Source organism: Oryza glaberrima, chromosome 3 (assembly GCF_000147395.1).
Source record: "Oryza glaberrima chromosome 3, OglaRS2, whole genome shotgun sequence".
NCBI lineage: Eukaryota > Viridiplantae > Streptophyta > Magnoliopsida > Poales > Poaceae > Oryza > Oryza glaberrima.
Window position 1 is genome coordinate 23,235,418 of NC_068328.1, and position 19,626 is coordinate 23,255,043.

Below are 19,626 nucleotides of genomic sequence, written 5' to 3' on the forward strand. Positions count from 1 at the left end.
GATCATGCGACGCATTATATGCAAGCTCAAGGTAAAAACATTATATTATATGGTACTAGCACTTCGCATACACTGCTATAGACAAAAATTTGCTCCTAGAGCAAATTTGAAAAAAGGAAAATGAAAGAGAAATTCCTCCTTGGAGTTGCTTCTCAAGAAGAAAAAGAACAAAGTTGCCCTCTCTTGTCTTGACAAGTTACAGAGCCTCTTCCAGTATTCCAGTATCTATGTGATTTCCTGTAAATATATATAATATCCTTCTGGCCACCATACAATCCATTCCTTCGGTTAACTGCTGACGAGTTAAAAAAAACAGCTTCTGAAGAACATTGCATCGGGCCTTTTATGGCTTTATTTACTTTTGGGATTATGTTGTGCAGCACAGTTTATTGACCAGAAACCGGTTGCATATGTTAGTAATAAGTAGTAACGATCAATGAACTCTTCGAACTGATTTAACCAAATTGTGTTGTAACTTGTAAGTAAGATCCCTGCTTTCTTCTGTAACTCGACACTGTTAGAAGTGTTTTCTTATCAATGCTGAGAGAGGTTCAAATCGATCCCGATGTTCATCCCGTTGTAAGCAATCGGTGCGTACATCCACATTTCATCAGAGCTGAGGAGCTGCAAGAAAACCAACAACTTGAGTTTTTTTTTTCACCAGAAAAAAAAATGCAACTTGCTGAGCAATTTTGACAAGAGCAGAGGGAATAATCTGAAGTTGTCATATGCTCTGCGAAAAGCCTCACCTTGATTTGAAGCTGCAAGAACTTCACGTAATGCATTGCCTCTTCAAGCATAGTGCTGATATCTACCTGAAAGGAGAATGAGATCCATACTGTTTGAGTTGTCGGCATTCTTTTACGATCTACAGTTACTACTTTTTTTAAAAAAAAAGAACGATCTACAGTTAGTACTAAATACTGATGATATTTTTCTCAGAATCTTACTTTGGTTCCATTTGGTACAAGGTTCTGCAGAATCTTGAGCCTCTCATTGATCCTCTCTCTTCTTTTCTGCATCCAATAAACGAAGAGCATTAGCGAGATTGCCAATCTGTAACGTTTTTAGACAGTGAATTCAGAAGATCATCTCTAGTACCCTTGCATAGAGGCTCTGGGGATCGGTTGCTGACCGATGGCCAGATTGAGCCTTGCCATTCGACTTAGCAGCAACAGGAGATTCTTGAGAACCAATCGAATCATTTTCAGAGGTGCAGCAGCTCAAGCTTTGCCTGTTGGTGACAGCAATGCTGCCATCTTCACCTTCACATTGCGCCGCCTTCTTTCCCCGCTTCGAGCCAGCCTTCTTCGCAGATTTCCTACTCTGCATTATATCCATTTCAATCAAAATCAGCATGCAAATTCTGCACACCAGCAATTTAAACAGCAGCCTTAATACACTGTTATCGCAAAAATGATAAAAAACATCAGGTTAACTCACTTTCGTTTGGTCATCTAGCCTGCCTTGCTCCTGAATCTTTCTCTTGTTAGAAGCGCCGATGGAATCCAGCAGATTAACGCTCGAGTCAGCGAGATCATCGAAGCCCGGATCGCCGTTCCGGTTGAGAATGGCATCCATGAACTGAGCTGCACCTTGCTCCTGGATGCTGATCCCGAGGGCCGCCTCATTAGAGTCACTCACATAGTACCCCTCATACTCAGATCTTGGTGCAATGAGAGTGAAGCTACCACTAGCACTGTTGCTGCTAGTGGTAGAGCTGTATGCACTTGAGCTACCTCCATTGCAATGGAGGTAGTAGGCACTGGGGGTGTCAACCGACCAAGGAAGCTCTTGGTGATGATCATCCTCGCCATTGGAGGGGAAGCAGGTTCCAAGCAGCTGCGCCATCATCTCCGACTCCTCGGCCTGCGACGACATGTCAAGCGAGCTCCACCCCGCCTCCGCGATCACCCCTCCGGACTCCATTTCTGATACAAGTTTTGGATGTGAGAGATGTTAGAGGTGGTGTGAGGACCGTGCTGTGTTTGATAGTTTGATACACTTGTGCTCGGTGAAGAAGAGATGCAGGTTATGGCAGGATCATTTATACCTGATGAAAAGACAAAAGGTTGAATGGAAGCACAGCAACTTGCTGGATTAAGAAATGGTAAATCATGCTTAAAATAAATAGATGCCCACGGCTGGAGATGAACTGGGGGTGATAGCAACCCCTGTGCACATTATGAGGATTAGAAAAAAAATTTCAACTGCTAGCTGTTACAAGTTGGTAGACAGGATAGTGACTTGCCCCAAGATCAGACACAGTTAAGAGGTCAAGCCAATCAGAGCTCAAGAGGCAAGTGTCACAAGGACATGTTTCAATGATTGGAGAGAAAATCATCCCCAGTTTAGATGCATCAAAGGACAATGAAAAAACAAGTATATACTGCATTATGTTCAAAACAGGAACAAACATGGGCTTATCTTAGCAATTAATGCAGGATCAGATGTTATGAGATTGTATTGTAGAGAATGTTGCTGCAATGAAGTCGTCCAATAAACAAACTCAAGGAGCTACCAGGAGAGGCTTGCACGAACATGGAGGGGAATCTAATCATTCTTCAGAGCTCAAAAAGGATTGGACACTGCCTCCGCAGATCTCGAGCTTTGTCTTCACATGCACACAGTTTTCATCATTGTCTCATGGTAAGATAGCCCACTGAAAATACAGGCATTCCAGTGATCCATATACCTTTTTCTGAACTAAGTTTAAAGAAGAAATAACTTTGGGAGTAAATTAAACTGTTTGCTGGATAGATCTGGACACAGCAAAGACTGGGCTAGTCTGTTGCTAGATGTAATTGTCAGACAATATGACATCTGTCTGATGGTTATCCAAGTAATAGTTCCAGGCAAACATTACCAGAGACCTGCAGGAGAGAAAAATAATATTCAGATTATGGTAGTTGTATATCTTGAAAATCACTGAGCATGTGAAATCAAAAGGACTCTGCCTTGCAGTAACCCGACAAAATCTGAATTATCCGATGATCCGGTTCTGATCTCCTCAACAATAGGAGCTGCACATGACTCAGATCCTACAAGTAGCAGAAGGGATGAGCTGTATTTCTGCAATGCCCCTTCGCCTTCAAAAGAGTTTTTATTCCTCTTGCCTCTTTGTTCCACACAGAGGATCAATGAGGGGAATAAAAAATGAAGCTCAGATGCCAGCAAAGAAAAATGAATTCAAGGGACCAAAGGTGTGGATTACTTGTACCTCTGATTTTTAGCTGTATGAAGTATGAACTCGGAAACTTCCAATGCCATGCTGATATGCAGCCAAATTGCATAGCATGAATAACGGAATACCTAATACTGATCTTATATTTCTAATAAACATAGAAATAAATGTAGAATCACATATTATCTAAAAAAAATTTAGAATCATAGATCATACACAAATATGCGAAAAGCGCTTGGCATATGTCTCTTGAATCATGACTTCTATAATGTCCAGTTGCATAATGAGGAACCCTGATTACATTGAGATTATTCCCTTTGAAGACCATAAAGTATATCTGAAGGGGCAAAATATACAGTTCTCCTTAGTGCATAAATCAAGTAGGACTACCAATAATGTATCATATATGGAAAAACAACCTCGCTGGCTCACTGCTATCTTATTAAGAAAACTAACCAAGCTACTTAAGTTTGCAAGTTGGATTCAGTTATTCTTTTGTGTGGAAAACTTCCCTGAAATCTTTTTCATTGTGTCATTTTCAGTTTTTGAAAATGACATCACTTTCAGTTGACCAAATGAATTGCAAGCCTGACTTGATATCAGAAAATATCAGAAAAATTATAGGTTGACTTCAACAGAAATGTCAATATAATAGAATGGTCAGTAACTAATTTTTCTCATCAAACATATTTCAAAACTATAGCATGAATATTTATGGCACAAACATACTTTTACTTTTTTCTGAATTTTATTTCCATTGCCAGGCTTCTCATCAACTAGTTAGACAAGCATTTAAGATTTTGATATGTGGAAAGTTTTCGTTACTAACTTGTGTAACCATATATACAAAACAATAACATGAAATGGTGAACAAGGTACTCTGAACATGCAAATTGCTACTACTGATTTAACAAGTTTGCAATTACACATTTGCGACAACAATACAGGAAACTTACTACTGCAGCAAATAGGGTAAGCTAAAACGATAACAAACTTAAATAAAAAATAAAAGTAAGAGCAGCATGCCTCCCAAACTCCCATCATGATTCGTGAGCTATGAAAAAAAAATCCAGTAGCATCTCCTGCTGCAGAAAACACAATACCCAAATGCCTACATTTATGTCATTATCATGAAAATGAAAGAACATAACAGCAGGTGAATCAGCCTTTTTTATCATAAAGGTAATACAATCATGTATTCATGTGAAAAAGTAGGATGCATCAACAGTTAAATGGCATTTTCCATCCATATGCTCAATTGGCCCACCTACAGTATAGCACTACCGAAAATACCCCCAGATTAGCTGAATAGAAACAGACGAACATATATCTTACTTTAAATTTATGCAAGTGGTCAAACTAAACAAAAGAAATATTTAAGAACTAGAAATGAACTAGAAGTCAGAGATAATACATAAACAACTGAAGGTCAAAGGCTGACATTGTTGCAAAAGCATTTCCTAGCATCTAGCAAGTTCAAGTCAAATGGTACATGGCATCTTCCATTAGTATAACCAGAAAGAAAGTATCAACAATTGATTTTAACTGGAAAAATCTGCAAGATACATCCCCCTACCTATATCCAATAACAAGGTCTCCAACAAAGAAATACAAGTGAGGACCTCCTTGAGGAATGCTACCTAAGGACCACAAATTATGCTCATGCTTGCCAGATCAGATTTCTGGAATTGTTTCTAAGATATCTAGCGCTTACCAACCGTAGCACCATGTGCAACTTTGGCTGCTTATTACAGCCTCCTGGCAATATATGTACCACATTGATATTTTGGGCAGAACTCAGAGGTAGGTTATGTACTATCAGTATAACCAGAAAGAAAGTTTTGCTGAGATGTGCAACGTTCACAAAATAAAAAAATAGTAGTAAAAATGAAATGGGAAACAAATACCTAAACTGAAACTCATAGTAACCCAGTTCAAAATGCTAGTTTTGTCATTTGGAGTCAGGTGAGAAAATTACCGCAAGGGCCCATTTACATCATTAGGGCTTTAATAAAGCATTTCAAAAATTGAGACCTAACAAGAGAAATTCAAAGCTGACCCAAACAAAGGTAATGGTATTTTTATAGCCTAGAAAATACAATTCACTATAACTTGTTGGTTGAATTATTGCAGCAAGGTTTAGGATGTGAGCACTTCTCAGAAACATTTAAACTAAGGAATGCTTCAATCATCATAAAGCATTAGCAAGCAAAACAAATTCCATCGAGTACAAATATGAATATATATCCCTATCTACATCCAATGAAGGCGGGGTGATTGATGCCTCTTGACTGAGGTTTACACTTTTATTTGATTTCATAACCACAAAGCAGTACAGGATATACCCGTAGGATTTCAATGCCCAAATCCACCGAGCTAATATTCTCATTAAACTACTAAATTGTCATTTATCTCTATAAAAACTACAACAGCACAAACCAAGCTACTCTTTGAGAAAATTTGTCTTGGTTACACTCTGATGTTGAGCACCTTGTCTCAACAGTAAACAGAGGGAAATGGGTAGCTGAACTCCAAAGTATCATCCCGACAAAGAACATACGGAACACAGACATAGAGGATCAAGGAAATAGGGGTTGATATTGCAGCCCAGTGTTCTCTGGCAGACCCATCATCAGATTAAGGTTCTGAACAGCCTGACCTGATGCTCCCTTCACAAGATTATCTATCTGCATTGTTGAAAACAAGAAATAGGATTATGCATCTGAAGTCTATGACATTAGATTGCTAAATGCTTGAGAAACATGTAGATGAAAGACACTTACAACAGATATGATGATGGCACGTCCAGGAATTCTGTCCTCAAAGACATTCATGAAGCAGTAATTTGATCCCACAACATGGCGTGTGTGAGGAACGCTGCTACCATTTAACAGTTTCACAAATTCTTCACCCTGAAAATGCATGTGGGCAGAATAAATAAAGTAAATAAATACTTTTGATATCAAGAGTATGGATATTCCCTCTAAAAAAGAATCTAAACCCTGATGAATTCACTTCAGTGGAATACAGTGGTTCTGTCAAATATGCATATAGTTAATTTAACCCACATGATCAGACAACAAACCTCATATGTAGACTTGAGATGCTGATACAAATCATTGGCAGTCACTCCAGGTGCCATTTCAATGAACATAGTAGATTGCATCCCACGTTTCTGTTAAATATACAGATGAGTCACTTGATTTAGCAACTTCTATACATTCCTGGTACAGCACAGAGGGAACTACAGAGCCTGGAATTACTAAGTCAACAAGAGTGCAAATGTGCTTACCATGCAAATCAGATTTGGAGTAAAGCTGATAGTGACTTTAGACTCAGCAGCCTCTGAAAGTCCTTGTTCAATCTCAGGAACTGGCATGGTTTTATCACATTGTGTTAATAAAGAAAGGCTACCATAAAGGTAACTAACAAGATAAATATAAGCAAACACTCTATTATTAGTATATTCATTTATCACAGGAGAATAAAATTCTGTTAAAGAGCAGTATAAGGTCACATAATTAATGTTGATTTCAGCTAATCTAGAAAAAAACAAAATTACCATGCCGGTGGCCTTTTATTCCATAAGCATGAATGCCTTCAGCTATCTCGGTGTAGAGATTGGCTTCCTTAGCTCCACGTCCTACAAAATACATGTGTTACACAGCATATCAGCTAATAATGATGGCATATATATATATATATATAATTACTTAATAGTCAGAGTATCTCATGCAAAATGCATACCTGCCCCACTAACCCCAGATTTTGCATCAATGATAATGTTGCTCACTTTGATCAGTTTTGCCTGCACGGTAAGCAAACTGCTAAGGAAAAATATAGATACTATGGATGTAAGAATGGCTCACAAGCTTAAAATTATGATCAATATAGCTTCCGTGCAACCAAAATTAGAGGATTTTTTGTAGATTCAATGTAACTGCATGGCATAACTGAGGACTCCTATTTCTAGAGTTGACAAGTTATTGATGCAATTAGAATCAGAGATTTGCACAACTAAGAACTATTGATAATTAGTCCCCCACCTTTATTAGAGGAACAAGAGGAAGTTGAATAGATGTGGGATAACATCCCGGATTTGCAACAAGCCGTGCATTCCTTATTTCATTGCGAAGAACTTCAGTCAAGCCATACACAGCTTCTTGCTAAATAAACAGAAAAATAAACCATATAGGAAATAAGTTCATATAAACAAACACAATGACACAAAATAAATAACTGAAATTATGATATGAATACAGGTGTCCAAATCAAAACACCAAAAAATTGTCATACAAAAAGGGGATTGAGCATGTCAGTATAATTATAATCCATGCTGAGATTGAACTTAAAGATACAAGGAATAGCACGATTACATAATCAGCGGTAGTTATTAAAAAGGTTTCTAGGTTTAAGTAGTCGAGGAAAACCTGAAGTTCTGGTGCCCTATGAGAATGGCCATACCACTCAGCGTACTCATTGATATCACGCAATCGAAAATCCTACAAACATGGTAAGTCACCCATAAGAATGATTGACTGTCAAGAATCAGAAATGATACCTACGTAGAAAATTCATGAGATTATAGAGCATACTGCAGAGAGATCAACAATCTTCAGTTCCTGCGGTAAACCTTTAATAATTTCCTGGTAAAAAATTACAATCAGATATGGCTTAAAAGAATTTCTAAAATCTTAAACTCATATGACAGAATGTATAACTGTTTCTTTATACAATTAAGCAGATAACAAAAGGAAATTCAGATAAGGCATGTCGAGGATGAACAACCTGGGTTGTACCATGTGGCAAGCAACAAAAAACTGCATCCACATTTGAAAAATCTGCATCTTTTACTGCAACTAAATTTGGCAGGTCCTGCATGAAAAAAGAGCATCAACATTATCCAACAGTTTTGACCAGCAAAAATTTATGGCACAATAATTGTATGTACCACCAAAACATTTACCTATGCACCAAGGATTGAGAAAAAGATCTTACCTGTGTTATTAAGTGAGGAAATACAGATCCAAACTGTTCGCCAGCTTTTCTATCTGCAGTCATCACTTTGATACGAAATTGAGGATGGTTTGCTAGAAGCCTGACAATCTGCCAATGCAAATGTATTTGAACACATTAGCAATCGAACCAAAGAGGATAGAAATCTTCAATGAAATGGGACCATATCAAAGAAGTGGTGAGCCGGAATAGGAGAAAGAGTGTAGCAACCTCAGCTCCAGTATAACCGCTGGCACCTAGAACCGCAATGCGCACCTCCTCCCCTGATTTAACTCCTGATGTCTTGGGAGAGTGCTGTTTCTGCGGTGAAGAAGCAACAGATGCCCTCACACGGACTGAAGAGGATCCAACCTGCAGGGAAGACCATTTCTTTTAGTATTTTGAGTATAACGAACCAATCTTATTCACAAAATATGACAAAGAAGAAAAAAAAATTCACCTTAGGGGTTGTTTTGAGCATGAAACCACCGCATTGCTTCAGATTAGATCCAAAGACTCCATCCTGTGCATCAGGAAAAAGGAAAATTCAGTGCTTGTGACCAACTTCAGTGCAAGATACAGCAAGACCCCCCCCCCCCCCCCCCCCCTTTATAGGATGCCTTATTACAGAACATTTCAACAGTGGTACATTTCAACAGCACTTGTTAGCTTCGCCACATTCTCGATTCTATCATTCATTTCTAGCAGTATAATTTTCTGTGTTATTCAGTGGTAAAAGGGGCGATAATGGGAGTTAACAGCCGATTCGTCGAATGAAGTGATGACGCAAATTAAGCTACGATTGTCAACTAACTAGAAGTAGCTAGGTACAACTCGTCAGGTTCACAGCTCGCTGGATAAGCATAGAGCGAGACACACACAATTTCCTTGGCACAACTGAACCAACTAATAAGAGACGCACAATCCAATCCAATCCAATTCAGTAATCGTGAACGAGCCGAAAGAAAGCGAGAAGGGGAAGCGCAGCGGGTGACGCACCTTGGGGGCCAAGCCGAGGCGAGCAGGAGCCCTGCCACCGAGCGCCGTCGATCCCATGATAATCCGCGGATAGGCGCGAGCGAGCAGAGCGGAGCGGAGCGCACTGACAGGCCAAATCGGAGAAGAGAAGTTCCCAGGAACCGAGACGAGCAGGGCGGCGTATTAAATACCCTGCTGCCTGCGAGGGAGGCTTCTTCTTCTTCTTCGGAGGCGGCGTTTGGTGACGGCGGCGGCGGCGGGGAGAGGGGTTGGTGCGTGTCGCGTGAGCGAGCGCTGACCGCGTGGAGGTGGAGGGGGGGATGGATTAGTTGTTGGGTGTGAAAAATGGCGGCGTCTCCTCGCCTTCCTTGGGATTTTATCTGGGCTTTTGGGGTTTGGGGTGGCTGGGGGTATAGGCCGTAGGCGGGTGATGACAAGCAGAAAAGAGGGGGCCGGTGGAACAATCATGCCTTGGAGTTTTGTTTTGATATATTTCGACCTATCTGCCCTACTAGTATTTTTGTGGTTCAGTGGTTGCAAAAATATAAAGAAAAACACAGTTTCTTTGATTTTATCTTGCAAAAAAAGGGAGATCTACCATTTCTTGTTATATGGATATACAGAAAAACTATTGTACGGGATACCGTCCACATGGGATCCTAGTTTTATGAAGTCTCGTATGATCGCTTCCTCCGATACAAACATAAGTCATTCTCATTTTGTGCATAATCATACCTTTAGCGACACGCGGACACAAGCAGCTAACTAAGGTGTGATGCAGCCATGCTCATAGGCACGTGATACGAGAAGGCAGGCTACACCAGTACCTGAGTTGGTGACAACACAGTATGGTAAAGCTAAGCAAATCAACATTACGTGTCCATACTTAAAGTGAGAAGACATGGGACTTTCTAATGGTAATTTTTTAATCTTTATGGTTCATCTCTTTAAGAATTGTGCTTTTCTTATTATGAGAATGCTAATATCAAATCCTAATATTAGCATGATGATGATGCCGGTTAGTTATCAGGTCCTAATATCTCTAAGAGCAGGTACAATAGCATACTATAAGCCAGCTATAAACATATTTTAAAAAGATAAAAGAGGAGAGATAAGAGCAGCGGACTAAAAATTTGTAGCCAACTGCAGCACAGACTCCAAGATACATGTGTGTATGACAGGTGGGACCAGACATTAATTATGTAGTACATGTTTATAGGTAACTATCGTATGAATTGGCTATTAAATTGACTATAGATGATTTGGAGCCAATAGTTGACTATCCTATTAAACTTGCTCTAAGGTATCATATGTTCTGGTACCTACCCAATATCAAGTGATACCTATCAGGTATCAGATGATAGCTCGTAATATCACTTGATACCTCACAAATATCATATGATACTTGGTAGTAATCACCTGATACCGGGTAGCAATCACCTGATCCTAGTTAGTACTACTAAAATAGTGTGGTAATAAAATATCCAGTATCAGGTGATACCTATCAGGTATCAGATAATAGCTAGCAAGTATTACCTGATACCTTACAAGTATCACATGATATCTGGTAGGAATCACCTGATACTACTTAGTACTACTAAAATAGTGTGGTAATAATATAGTTTTTTTTACATGGATGGTAATAATATAGTTGATGAAGCACTACAAATGCATGTCCCGACCTACAAACTCAAGGAGGAGCGATCAACGTGGAGAGCAACCATTAATTGCTACATGCGAATTTTTTTGAGAGCCATGCACATTGATTCGTTGGGCTAGCTGAGTCCGTCTTTATCCTCATCTATATCCTAACCTTGGTTAGGGAGACAGAGGTGTCATCTGAATGTCCCGTTCGGACGGAGCGCTATGCGCTAGTCATTCTTGTAGGTTATAGGTAGTGTAGTGAATAGTGATGGAATCATGCAACATGAGTGCATAATATCGCTCATCAAGTTTTAAATCCAGGTGTCCACTAATAATACGCATGTATACTTTCAATAGCATTTTCAATAGCATTTTATTAAGCATGTGCATGTCATATTACGTGTAATACAAAATTCCTACGTTAGAATAGAAGAAACATATATGACGGCTCAAAGAAGCATCATGAGTACTAGGTATGTATATAGGTATGCATATGGTGGATCGCTCTCATACCTCCTTTGTAATGGTAAGTAGTAATATGAAACAGGTACTAAATGAATTGCAAAATCGCTATTTGACCATTAACTTTTGGGAACGCTAGGGGACAGCATCCCGTTTTGAGTAGTGGAACGGGATACCCCTAGCTCCCTACTAGGCCACCACGCTTTTCCCCAGCGTCGCTGCCCACATATGAGCGCCCCTCCGCTAGCACCATCATTCGCGCGCGAACACCTCTCTCCATCGACACAGCCATATGTGGGCGAGCACTTCTTCGCGGACACAGCCATCCGCATGTGCGCCTCTCTTCATCATCCCACCTGAGAAGAAGTGGAGGCATCATGTCGATGAACCCAGTGGCAATCCCCATAGACGAAGGACCTAGTGGCCACAAGCAGCAGGAAAGGTATCGACGAGCCCGTAGTACGTCGGTGGATGTGCTTGAGGGGTCGGGCGCCTCTATCAAGCTCCGATGCACTTGTCTCTTGTTGACTACCTCTTTGGTGCAGCCACGGTCGTACAGCTCGCCGCACTCATGCTTTGCCTCCACTCAGGTCCCTCTCTCTCCATCGCACTCTCTGTGTTGCCCTCCCCGCCATCCCCGCTTCCTACCTCAACAGCAGCGCGGGGCCTAAGTGGTCTCAAGGAGGCACGAGAGGTGGAGGACACCAGCCATCACGCTAGAGCTCAAGAAACCACAGTTTGCTCGTCGGCTCGCTGCTCAGTGCCTTCATCCCGAACCACTCCTTCGTCACTGGTGTTTCTCTATTGTCACCGACAAGCACATATTTGGGAGAGAAGATGGGGAAGAAGGGTATTTTCATCCAAAAAGGTATTCTAGCAATGATGAACATTAAAGAGTGGTAATTTAACGAAGTCTATTTGAAAAATGTTATTTTAGCGAAACCAACTTTTGACAATGACATAATGTCAATTTTCTCCCTCAAAAGAACCCCATCACCAGCATGTTTTTTTTTTCTTTCTTCACCTTATAAGCAGAAGACACGACCTAAATGACGAAAAACAATTTTAGAGTAACACTTTTATTATACTTTCAATCTTGGTGGTACAGAGGCCAGTTCTTAAAAACAAAAAACAACGGAAGAGGTCTGAAGCAATTCCAAATTTAATTAACTTCTGACATTCAAATTTGAATGCATCGTACTCTATAAGCCAACGAACTAACGAGAGTCAAATTGGCCCCTAGCCAATTAAGCTGAAGGCCCAATTAATTTTTCCAAACCAGCCTATCCGAGATGAAAACGAATAACCTAGCCGAATTAGAGATGAACACGAATCAAATTAACCTACCTGAATTCAAATATCTACTCCTACTCCTCGATTGTACGTTGATCGATCGCTTGATCGCTTCCAACCCTAGCTAGCTCTCGCGCGCGCGGGGGCGCGGGAAACTAGAGATCACCCATGGCCGGTGGCCTCACCTTCTCTCCGCCGGATCACGAGCTGATCACCAAGTTCCTGCGCCCCAAGATCGCCGACGACACCATCAAGCTCCCCTTCATCCACGACGCCGACGTCTACTCCGCCGCTCCGCCCGACCTCGCCGCCAGGCACGTCCCCGCCCGGGGCACCGACCGCGGCGACGGCGCCGGCGCGGTGTACTACTTCTTCTGCCCGGTGCACCGCGGCGGCGGCGGCGTCGGGGCCAGGCGGCGGCAGCGCGCGGTCGGCGGCGGCGGCGGCGCCAACGGGGAGGCCGGGCACTGTGGCTGCTGGCACCCGGAGGGCGGCAAGAAGGCCGTGCTCGACGCCGGCGGGCGCCGCGTCGGGCACCTGCGCAGGCTGTCCTACGGGGTGAGGGAGAGGGGGTCCGGCCGCCGCTTGACCAGGCTCGGGTGGTGCATGACGGAGTTCGGCGTCGACCACGGCGGCGGCGGCGGCGGCGAGGCCGACGCCGGCGGCCTGGTCCTCTGCAAGATGTACCGGTCGCCTCGCGCCGCTCAAGTAGAGGCACGCCTGCAGGCCGCGGCGGCGTCCACCTCGGGCTCCAAGAGGAAGCAGGCGGCTGACGATCTGATCCATGCTCCGGCGAGCTCGCGGCACCGGCACGCCGACGTGATGCCCGCCGGAGTCGACGGCGACGAGGTCGGCAGCATTCATCCGTCCGTCCAGTTCCCACCGCCGCCGGAGGAGCAGACGCTCGTGCAGACGAGGGACGGCCCTCGCACGGACCACGAGGTGATCATGGCGCTGGCGATGGGGGCAACCGTCGACGAGTTGCTTGGCCCGAAGCACGGCGAGCCCGGCGAATCCTCGCCGTTCCCGGCGCCGGCGGCAGAGCCATGCTCCATTAGCGGCGGCGGCGACATTTTCTGGACGGCGTCCGGTGTCGTGCCGTGCCCAGACATGGCAATGGCATTTCCAGCGCCGCCGGCGGGAGAATTCAGCTGGGACAAGGAGCTCGCGTGGATTCGAGAGTTGTTGTCGGGATCCCGGCCCTCCTCGTGTTCCGCCGTGTGATCAGAATATGCAGCTGCTGTATGGATGCCAGGGTTTCCCTTACCGCTTGGAGAGCGGTTATCGCACCCCCGAAGTAACCGCAGAAAACCGCATGAATTTCGTCGGCAAGCATTTGAATTAAAAAATTTGACGGTTGCACGGTTTGGTTGTTACATGGTTTGCACGGTAACCATGAGTTGTGTAGATGAACATAACAATGCTAAAAAAAAAAATTGAAAACCCACTTAAATGTAGAAACTAGGGATAATTAGAAAAATATATAGGATAGTTGCAAACCGAATTTTTGGATGTAAAATAAAAAATTCAACATGACCTCTTGTATATTATGGAGATATTTCCTTCTCTATTGGGCCTCAATGGATATTTTTTCTTTTTTTCCATTTTCTAAACTATTATCAGTTTTGCCCTTAAATTTAATTTTATCTTTACTCTTTTTCAAAAATTTCTTCACCATTTGCCACTAAAAATCAAGAATCACATCCATGATTATTTTTTGGATTGTTTTCATTTTTTTTTGGGAAATTTTGAATTTGGTCGAAATTTTACTGTCGGTAACCATTACCGTTTCCCGTGGTAAGCATGGTAACCTCGGTAACCGTGCAGTTACCGGCAGCAAGGGAAACTGATGGGTGACTATGAACCCAAGATTCACTGGAGGTTGACTTGATTTTACTGACACCACAAAAAATTATAATCAGCTATTCACTCTCTTTCAAATTATTTGACACTTTGACTTTATTTTTAAAAATATTTAAACTTGAGAGTAGGTTTATAGAAAAAGTTAATAATATTTACAACATCAAATTAGTTACATTAAATCTAACATCAAATATATTTTAATATTGTTATGTTTGTTTTGCGTTGTAAATATAAACTTGGTCAAATAGGAGAAAAAAAAAAGGATATCCCAAATCCCCAAATCCAAATCCACAATCACAATTCACAAATCCCAAATCCCAAATCCCAGCTGGATCTGCTGTGCCCCATCATGCGCTCGAAGTTGACATGGTTGTTGATAGCGTCATCGCACTCGAGGTTGTCATCGTAGTCGCGGTGGACTTGAGGTCATCGTAGTCGCGGTGGACTCAGGGTTGTCGTCGTCGCACTCGAGCACCGTCGACGCCAAGTCCACCTCTCCTGAGCACCACCGGTGCTTGATCCGCCTCTTCCGAGCACCGCGGATGTCGAATCTGCCTTTCCACACCTCCTCCGCCCTCTTGAACACTGCCGCCAGAGCCACCGTCGCCTACACGAGCCGCCTCACCACCGCCACCCCTCCTCTTTGCCGTTGCCGGAGCCGCCACTGCTTGTGCGAGCCGCTGCCGATCGATGGACCCGCCGCCAATGGGGAGGAAGGAGGAGAGGGGTGCTACGGTGGGTGATGGAGGTGCCGCCGGTGAGGGAGGAGCAGAGGGTGGGTGGATCTAGAGATGAGAAGGAGGAGAAGCAGTGGGGAGGGTGGGTGGATCTAGAGATGAGAAGGAGGAGAAGCGGTGGGGAGGGTGGGTGGATCTAGAGATGAGAAGGAGGAGAAGCGGTGGGTGGCAGTGTGCCGGTGATTTTTTTTTAATGTGGCGATATTTTTCAAGGGCGGTGAGAAGGAGGAGAAGCGGTGGGGAGGGTGGGTGGATCTAGAGATGAGAAGGAGGAGAAGCGGTGGGTGGCAGTGTGCCGGCGATTTTTTTTTAATGTGGCGATATTTTTCAAGGGCGGTGCTCTTTAGTGGCCACCAGCGAATTCGCCGGCCATCATTTAAGAGATCCACTTGAAAAAAAAATATCTCTATTCACTTAGGATGTGTTTGGATGGTGGTCAAGGGTGGATGGGATTGGGCCATCCAGTTTTTTAGGGATATGGCCATCCAGTTTTTTGTTTGGTTGGATAGATGGGATGAGCCAAGTTTTTGTTTGGTTGGATGGATAAAAGGTGGATATGGTGAGCCAATTTTTTGTTTGGTAGGATGGATGAGTGTTGTCATCACCTTTTGGATGGAAATGGTGAGAATACCTCCTACCTGGTATACTTTGGAAAATTGGATGGTTGCATGTACAAATAATCAAATGCATAACGTATTTGTTGTCTACCTTGAGAATAGAAAATTAAAATTAAACAAGATGCTCATGAGCATTCATGTTACTTGTCTGCATATCTGTCCATAGATCATGAACCCAAGACAATTTTTTTCAGAAATTTTTAACATGCATATGTGTTACCAGTTAGCACACATAACAGGAGGGGAGCACACACATACAACACGCCATATGCTCCTAGAAATGAAATATGCAAAAATATATCAATTAACCATCATCCAATGGAACCACCACATCTGAATTTTACCATCAACCATACATCCAATACAAGTGACTGGTTTAGGGACAAAAGTAGGCTAACACAAGCCTATTTACCATCTACCAAATGCCATCACACTTAATACTCATAGTTTAATGTCTGAGTTTGCAAAAGAAGGTTGAATGTAGGCATAAATCAGAAACCGTGTTCTGCTGTCCATCTACAATGCCAAAGTTTGACCAAATCAGGTCTACCACATTCATGCACACATATATTGAGTCATACAACATATAGCACTCAGATCTGAACAAAATATCACAAAATAGCAACTATAGCACTCTATAATCATTCATGCCCATGCTTAGAAACTACTATAGCACTCAGATCTGAACAAATCAATCCCCAAAAAACAAGAACAATGCTCAGATTTGTAGTATACCTTCAAACGAGGATGAATGCAAAGAGAATGATGTTGTTTCTACTCGCCGCCGCAGCTGCCGCGTGGACTCGCCGCCGTGCCGCCTGCAGTCGCCGCCGCGTCGCCTGGAGTCGCTGCCGTGTCGCCTGCAGTCGCCGCAGCCCAGCCTGGAGTCGCCGCCGCGCCACCGGTAGTCGTCGCCCGCGCCGCTAGAGGGCGAGCACCCGCGCCGCCGGTTCCCTCCGCCCGCGCCGCTAGAGGGCGAGAACCCGCGCCGCCGACACCTGCCGCCCGCCCTGCCTGCCGCTCGTCCCCGGCGCGGCCACCCGCTCCGCCGAACCACCCCGCCTGGTGCGCCGCCGAATGACAGAGGAGAGCTAGGGTTTGCCACTGTGAACCGGTGAGAACAGAGGAGAAAAAAGAGAGAAAAGGATGGGAGGAGGTGAGGGCACGCGACCACTTCACGTGCGCGAGTCGCGCGCAGTCCTGGGCTGCCCCGTCCAGCCGAATCGGCCGGATGCACGGAGCTGGCATCTGGAGGGAATATTCTCTAGGGGGTGGCCATATCCCAGTACCGCCCACCATCCAAACACCTCCAAAATTTGGGCGGCCATATCCTATCCCAGCCAATCTCTCCATCCAAACACATCCTTAAGAGTTCCCGTTAATTTTGTCCGCTTTAGACAAATGTAGACGTGTGCACGGCAAATGAGATCGGCATGTTGTAGGATTATTTACACCACCAAGTGGTATGAGAAACAGAGCCTCACCCGATCCTTTTGTCTGCAGGATACAGCCACTCCTACACTCGGTCACGACAAGGATGTTGTGGTTGTCTATATTCATTCGTAAAAGTTAAGTGAAGGAAGTATCTCACAAACCCTCTTCTACAATGTCACATTACCATCACCGGCAGATAGAGAAGCCACATCATACGATTGTTTACATGATATACTGTCACAGACATTATTAACTTATGACGCAAAGGCTATATGGTTGTCCACGCATCATCATCTGAAAATTTACTGAACATGATCTAGCCGGCGCGTTAATTCTTCCTGAAATGCGTGATCTGGACGTTCTCCACGTCCAGCTTCTTGAAGTTGCTGTTCTTCCTGGTGCTGAAGAATTCGCCCCAGTTGTAGGGGTTGTACCTGGCCGGGCTCTCGTCGCTCACGACCTCCTCCAGTGGCTCCACCATGGTGTGGCCCGCCGGGTTGAAGAAGAAAGGGATGGAGAACCTCTCCTTCTCCACGTTCACCGCCACCCGGTGCTCCGCGCTCTCGTACCTGTCATTGCTCCACACCTGGACAAGCGCACTCTCAATTTTTTCAGTCAAATTCAAAATGCAAATAAAAATGATGTCAAATAGTAACAATTAAACTACAATGTTGTTATATATTTATTAACTAATTCTCTTTTAAAAGTTTTTCAACTATGAATACCGTTATAATTGTAGTATAATTACATTATAACTTGTATATAACTGCAATATAACGTGTATGCACATAATTTTAAATCGTTAGATTTACTTCCAAGATTCACTCAACTTGGAAAGAAAAAAAATCATAACACGCGCACGGATGAGGGGAACGACCTCCGTTTCGTGAAAATAGCGTGTTACCGTAGAAAACTTATATGCAAGTTTCACATAATTTTAATCTATTAGATTTACTTTGAAATTTATTTAAGTTGGCAAGAAAAAAAAATCATATGACGCGCATGGGTGAGAAGATACGGTCTCACAATCTCCGCTTTCGCGAAAATACCATGTTACTATAGGATTTCTGAAACTTACATATAAGGACACACAAGTTATGATACAATTATTCTTTCATTGTAATATATTTATGTCCGATAAATTGTTAGAAGAAAATTTGTTGATAAATATGTAGCTGCTCAAAAAAAAAAAGTACCTGGATGATGTCGCCGACGTTGATGATGAAGGAGTGAGGGACGGGCCTGACGCGCACCCACTCGCCGTCGGATCGGCGGCGGACGTCGAGGCCGCCGACATCGTCCTGGTAGAGCACGGTGAGCGCGCCGGCGTCCTTGTGGCGGCCGACGCCGAGGGCGAGGTCGGGGCTCGGGCAGGGAGGGTAGTGGTTGAGCCGGATGAAGGTGGTCTGGTCGTCCTTGAAGAAGCCATGGAGGCGGTCGGGTCTCAGGCCGAGGCTCCTGGCGATCAGCTCCAGCAGCTTGAACGCCAGCTCCTCCACCGCTTCGCCGTACTCCTCCATTGCCTCCCTGCTCAAGAATTCGATGAGGTTGAACTGAATTGATGCGAGGATGAAGAAGACGATCGATCGATGTGGTGACCTGACCTGAATCCCGGCAGGTCGTCGGGCCACTTGTTGTCGAACACCAGGTCGCCGTCGGCCACGGCGGTCGTCGGCGGCGGCGGCGTCTGGCGCGGGACGAGGTCGAACACCTCCTTCCAGTCCCTGACGTTCTTGGTGTGCTCGGACGCGTAGTACCCCATCGGCGCCGCCTCGCTCCGCGCCACGGCCGCCCTCCGCTCCGGCGGCAGCGCGAAGAACTCCCTCTGCGCCTCCGCCGCGCGCGCCACCGCCTCCGCGGGCACACCGTGGCGCACCACCACGAAGAAGCCCCAGTCCCGGCTCGCCCTCCCGACCTCCGCCGCGAGCGCGTCCACCCCGTTGGCGTCGCCGTCGCCGGCGGCGAGGAGAGGGGAGAGGTCGATGACCGGGATGCCGTCGGCCTCGGCGACGGACGCCTTGGGGCGGTGCTCGGGGGCCTGCACGAACGCCTGGTCCATGGAGAGGCCGCCCATGGTCGATCAGTAGCTGGTGGCGAGAAGCTGTAGCACAAGTGTTCGTCTCGTGTGTCAGCGTGTGTGCGTGTGTGTGGCTTGGGTTTGATATCGGCGAGGAAAAAGGACGTGCGATGGGTTAGGTTGGATAGCTCAGTTCATGGCTGGATTCAATGAATCTGGATGGGTTTCAGTGTGACGCACATTTGGCTTGTGTGGTGGAGGCCTTCTGATCGGTGCGTGTTGTCTGTTTGTTGTAGTGACGTCATGGATGATCGACCGAGCTAGAGAGCCGAGTTGGCGACACTGCGACACAACACACGATCGACAGGAAAAAGGTGGCCGGCCGGGTTGAGAGAAATAACA

At 44.5% G+C, this 19,626-nt stretch overlaps 3 protein-coding genes across 4 annotated transcripts; all 3 read right to left on the reverse strand.

Annotated features, from left to right (window-relative positions):
• LOC127768116 (transcription factor bHLH139-like) lies at positions 1-2,856 on the reverse strand. Of its 2 annotated transcripts, XM_052293646.1 has the most exons (6): positions 2,054-2,856; positions 1,444-1,931; positions 1,102-1,326; positions 951-1,016; positions 750-815; positions 1-624 (listed from the first exon to the last, which is right to left on the reverse strand). In XM_052293646.1, exons 2-6 carry the CDS (start codon positions 1,927-1,929, stop codon positions 535-537), a joined length of 933 nt encoding a protein of 310 aa, XP_052149606.1. In that variant the 5' UTR covers positions 1,930-1,931; positions 2,054-2,856; the 3' UTR covers positions 1-534. The 2 variants fall into 2 exon arrangements, with proteins under 2 accessions (XP_052149606.1, XP_052149605.1); XM_052293645.1 differs by lacking the exon at positions 2,054-2,856 and having other exon boundaries at positions 1,444-2,017.
• Positions 2,857-5,347: 2,491 nt separating this feature from the next.
• On the reverse strand, positions 5,348-9,515 carry LOC127768916 (probable N-acetyl-gamma-glutamyl-phosphate reductase, chloroplastic). The gene is made up of 14 exons (XM_052294586.1): positions 9,179-9,515; positions 8,640-8,702; positions 8,411-8,551; positions 8,183-8,290; positions 7,973-8,059; positions 7,780-7,830; positions 7,615-7,686; positions 7,231-7,350; positions 6,932-6,992; positions 6,747-6,827; positions 6,477-6,556; positions 6,270-6,359; positions 5,968-6,096; positions 5,348-5,871 (listed from the first exon to the last, which is right to left on the reverse strand). The coding sequence occupies exons 1-14, from the start codon at positions 9,233-9,235 to the stop codon at positions 5,764-5,766; spliced, it is 1,248 nt and encodes a 415-aa protein (XP_052150546.1). The 5' UTR covers positions 9,236-9,515; the 3' UTR covers positions 5,348-5,763.
• Positions 9,516-17,299: 7,784 nt separating this feature from the next.
• LOC127765147 (jasmonate-induced oxygenase 2) lies at positions 17,300-19,365 on the reverse strand. The gene is made up of 3 exons (XM_052289987.1): positions 18,812-19,365; positions 18,404-18,734; positions 17,300-17,793 (listed from the first exon to the last, which is right to left on the reverse strand). Exons 1-3 carry the CDS (start codon positions 19,279-19,281, stop codon positions 17,536-17,538), a joined length of 1,059 nt encoding a protein of 352 aa, XP_052145947.1. The 5' UTR covers positions 19,282-19,365; the 3' UTR covers positions 17,300-17,535.
• Positions 19,366-19,626: the final 261 nt, after the last annotated feature.

What these genes read in the sequence shown, in the direction of transcription:
- LOC127768116 (XM_052293646.1), bottom strand. Translation starts at nt 1,929, where the DNA reads ATGGAGTCCGGAGGGGTGATCGCGGAGGCGGGGTGGAGCTCGCTTGAC. An exon ending in CCCAGAGCCTCTATGCAAGG is followed by an intron (nt 1,017 to 1,101) that starts GTACTAGAGATG and finishes TATTGGATGCAG; the next exon opens with AAAAGAAGAGAGAGGATCAA. An exon ending in TTGTACCAAATGGAACCAAA is followed by an intron (nt 816 to 950) that starts GTAAGATTCTGA and finishes TTCTCCTTTCAG; the next exon opens with GTAGATATCAGCACTATGCT.
- LOC127768916 (XM_052294586.1), bottom strand. Translation starts at nt 9,235, where the DNA reads ATGGGATCGACGGCGCTCGGTGGCAGGGCTCCTGCTCGCCTCGGCTTG. An exon ending in TGCCACATGGTACAACCCAG is followed by an intron (nt 7,831 to 7,972) that starts GTTGTTCATCCT and finishes ATTTTTTACCAG; the next exon opens with GAAATTATTAAAGGTTTACC. An exon ending in AGATTGTTGATCTCTCTGCA is followed by an intron (nt 7,687 to 7,779) that starts GTATGCTCTATA and finishes CCATGTTTGTAG; the next exon opens with GATTTTCGATTGCGTGATAT.
- LOC127765147 (XM_052289987.1), bottom strand. Translation starts at nt 19,281, where the DNA reads ATGGGCGGCCTCTCCATGGACCAGGCGTTCGTGCAGGCCCCCGAGCAC. An exon ending in GACGACCTGCCGGGATTCAG is followed by an intron (nt 18,735 to 18,811) that starts GTCAGGTCACCA and finishes ATTCTTGAGCAG; the next exon opens with GGAGGCAATGGAGGAGTACG. An exon ending in ACGTCGGCGACATCATCCAG is followed by an intron (nt 17,794 to 18,403) that starts GTACTTTTTTTT and finishes GCGCTTGTCCAG; the next exon opens with GTGTGGAGCAATGACAGGTA.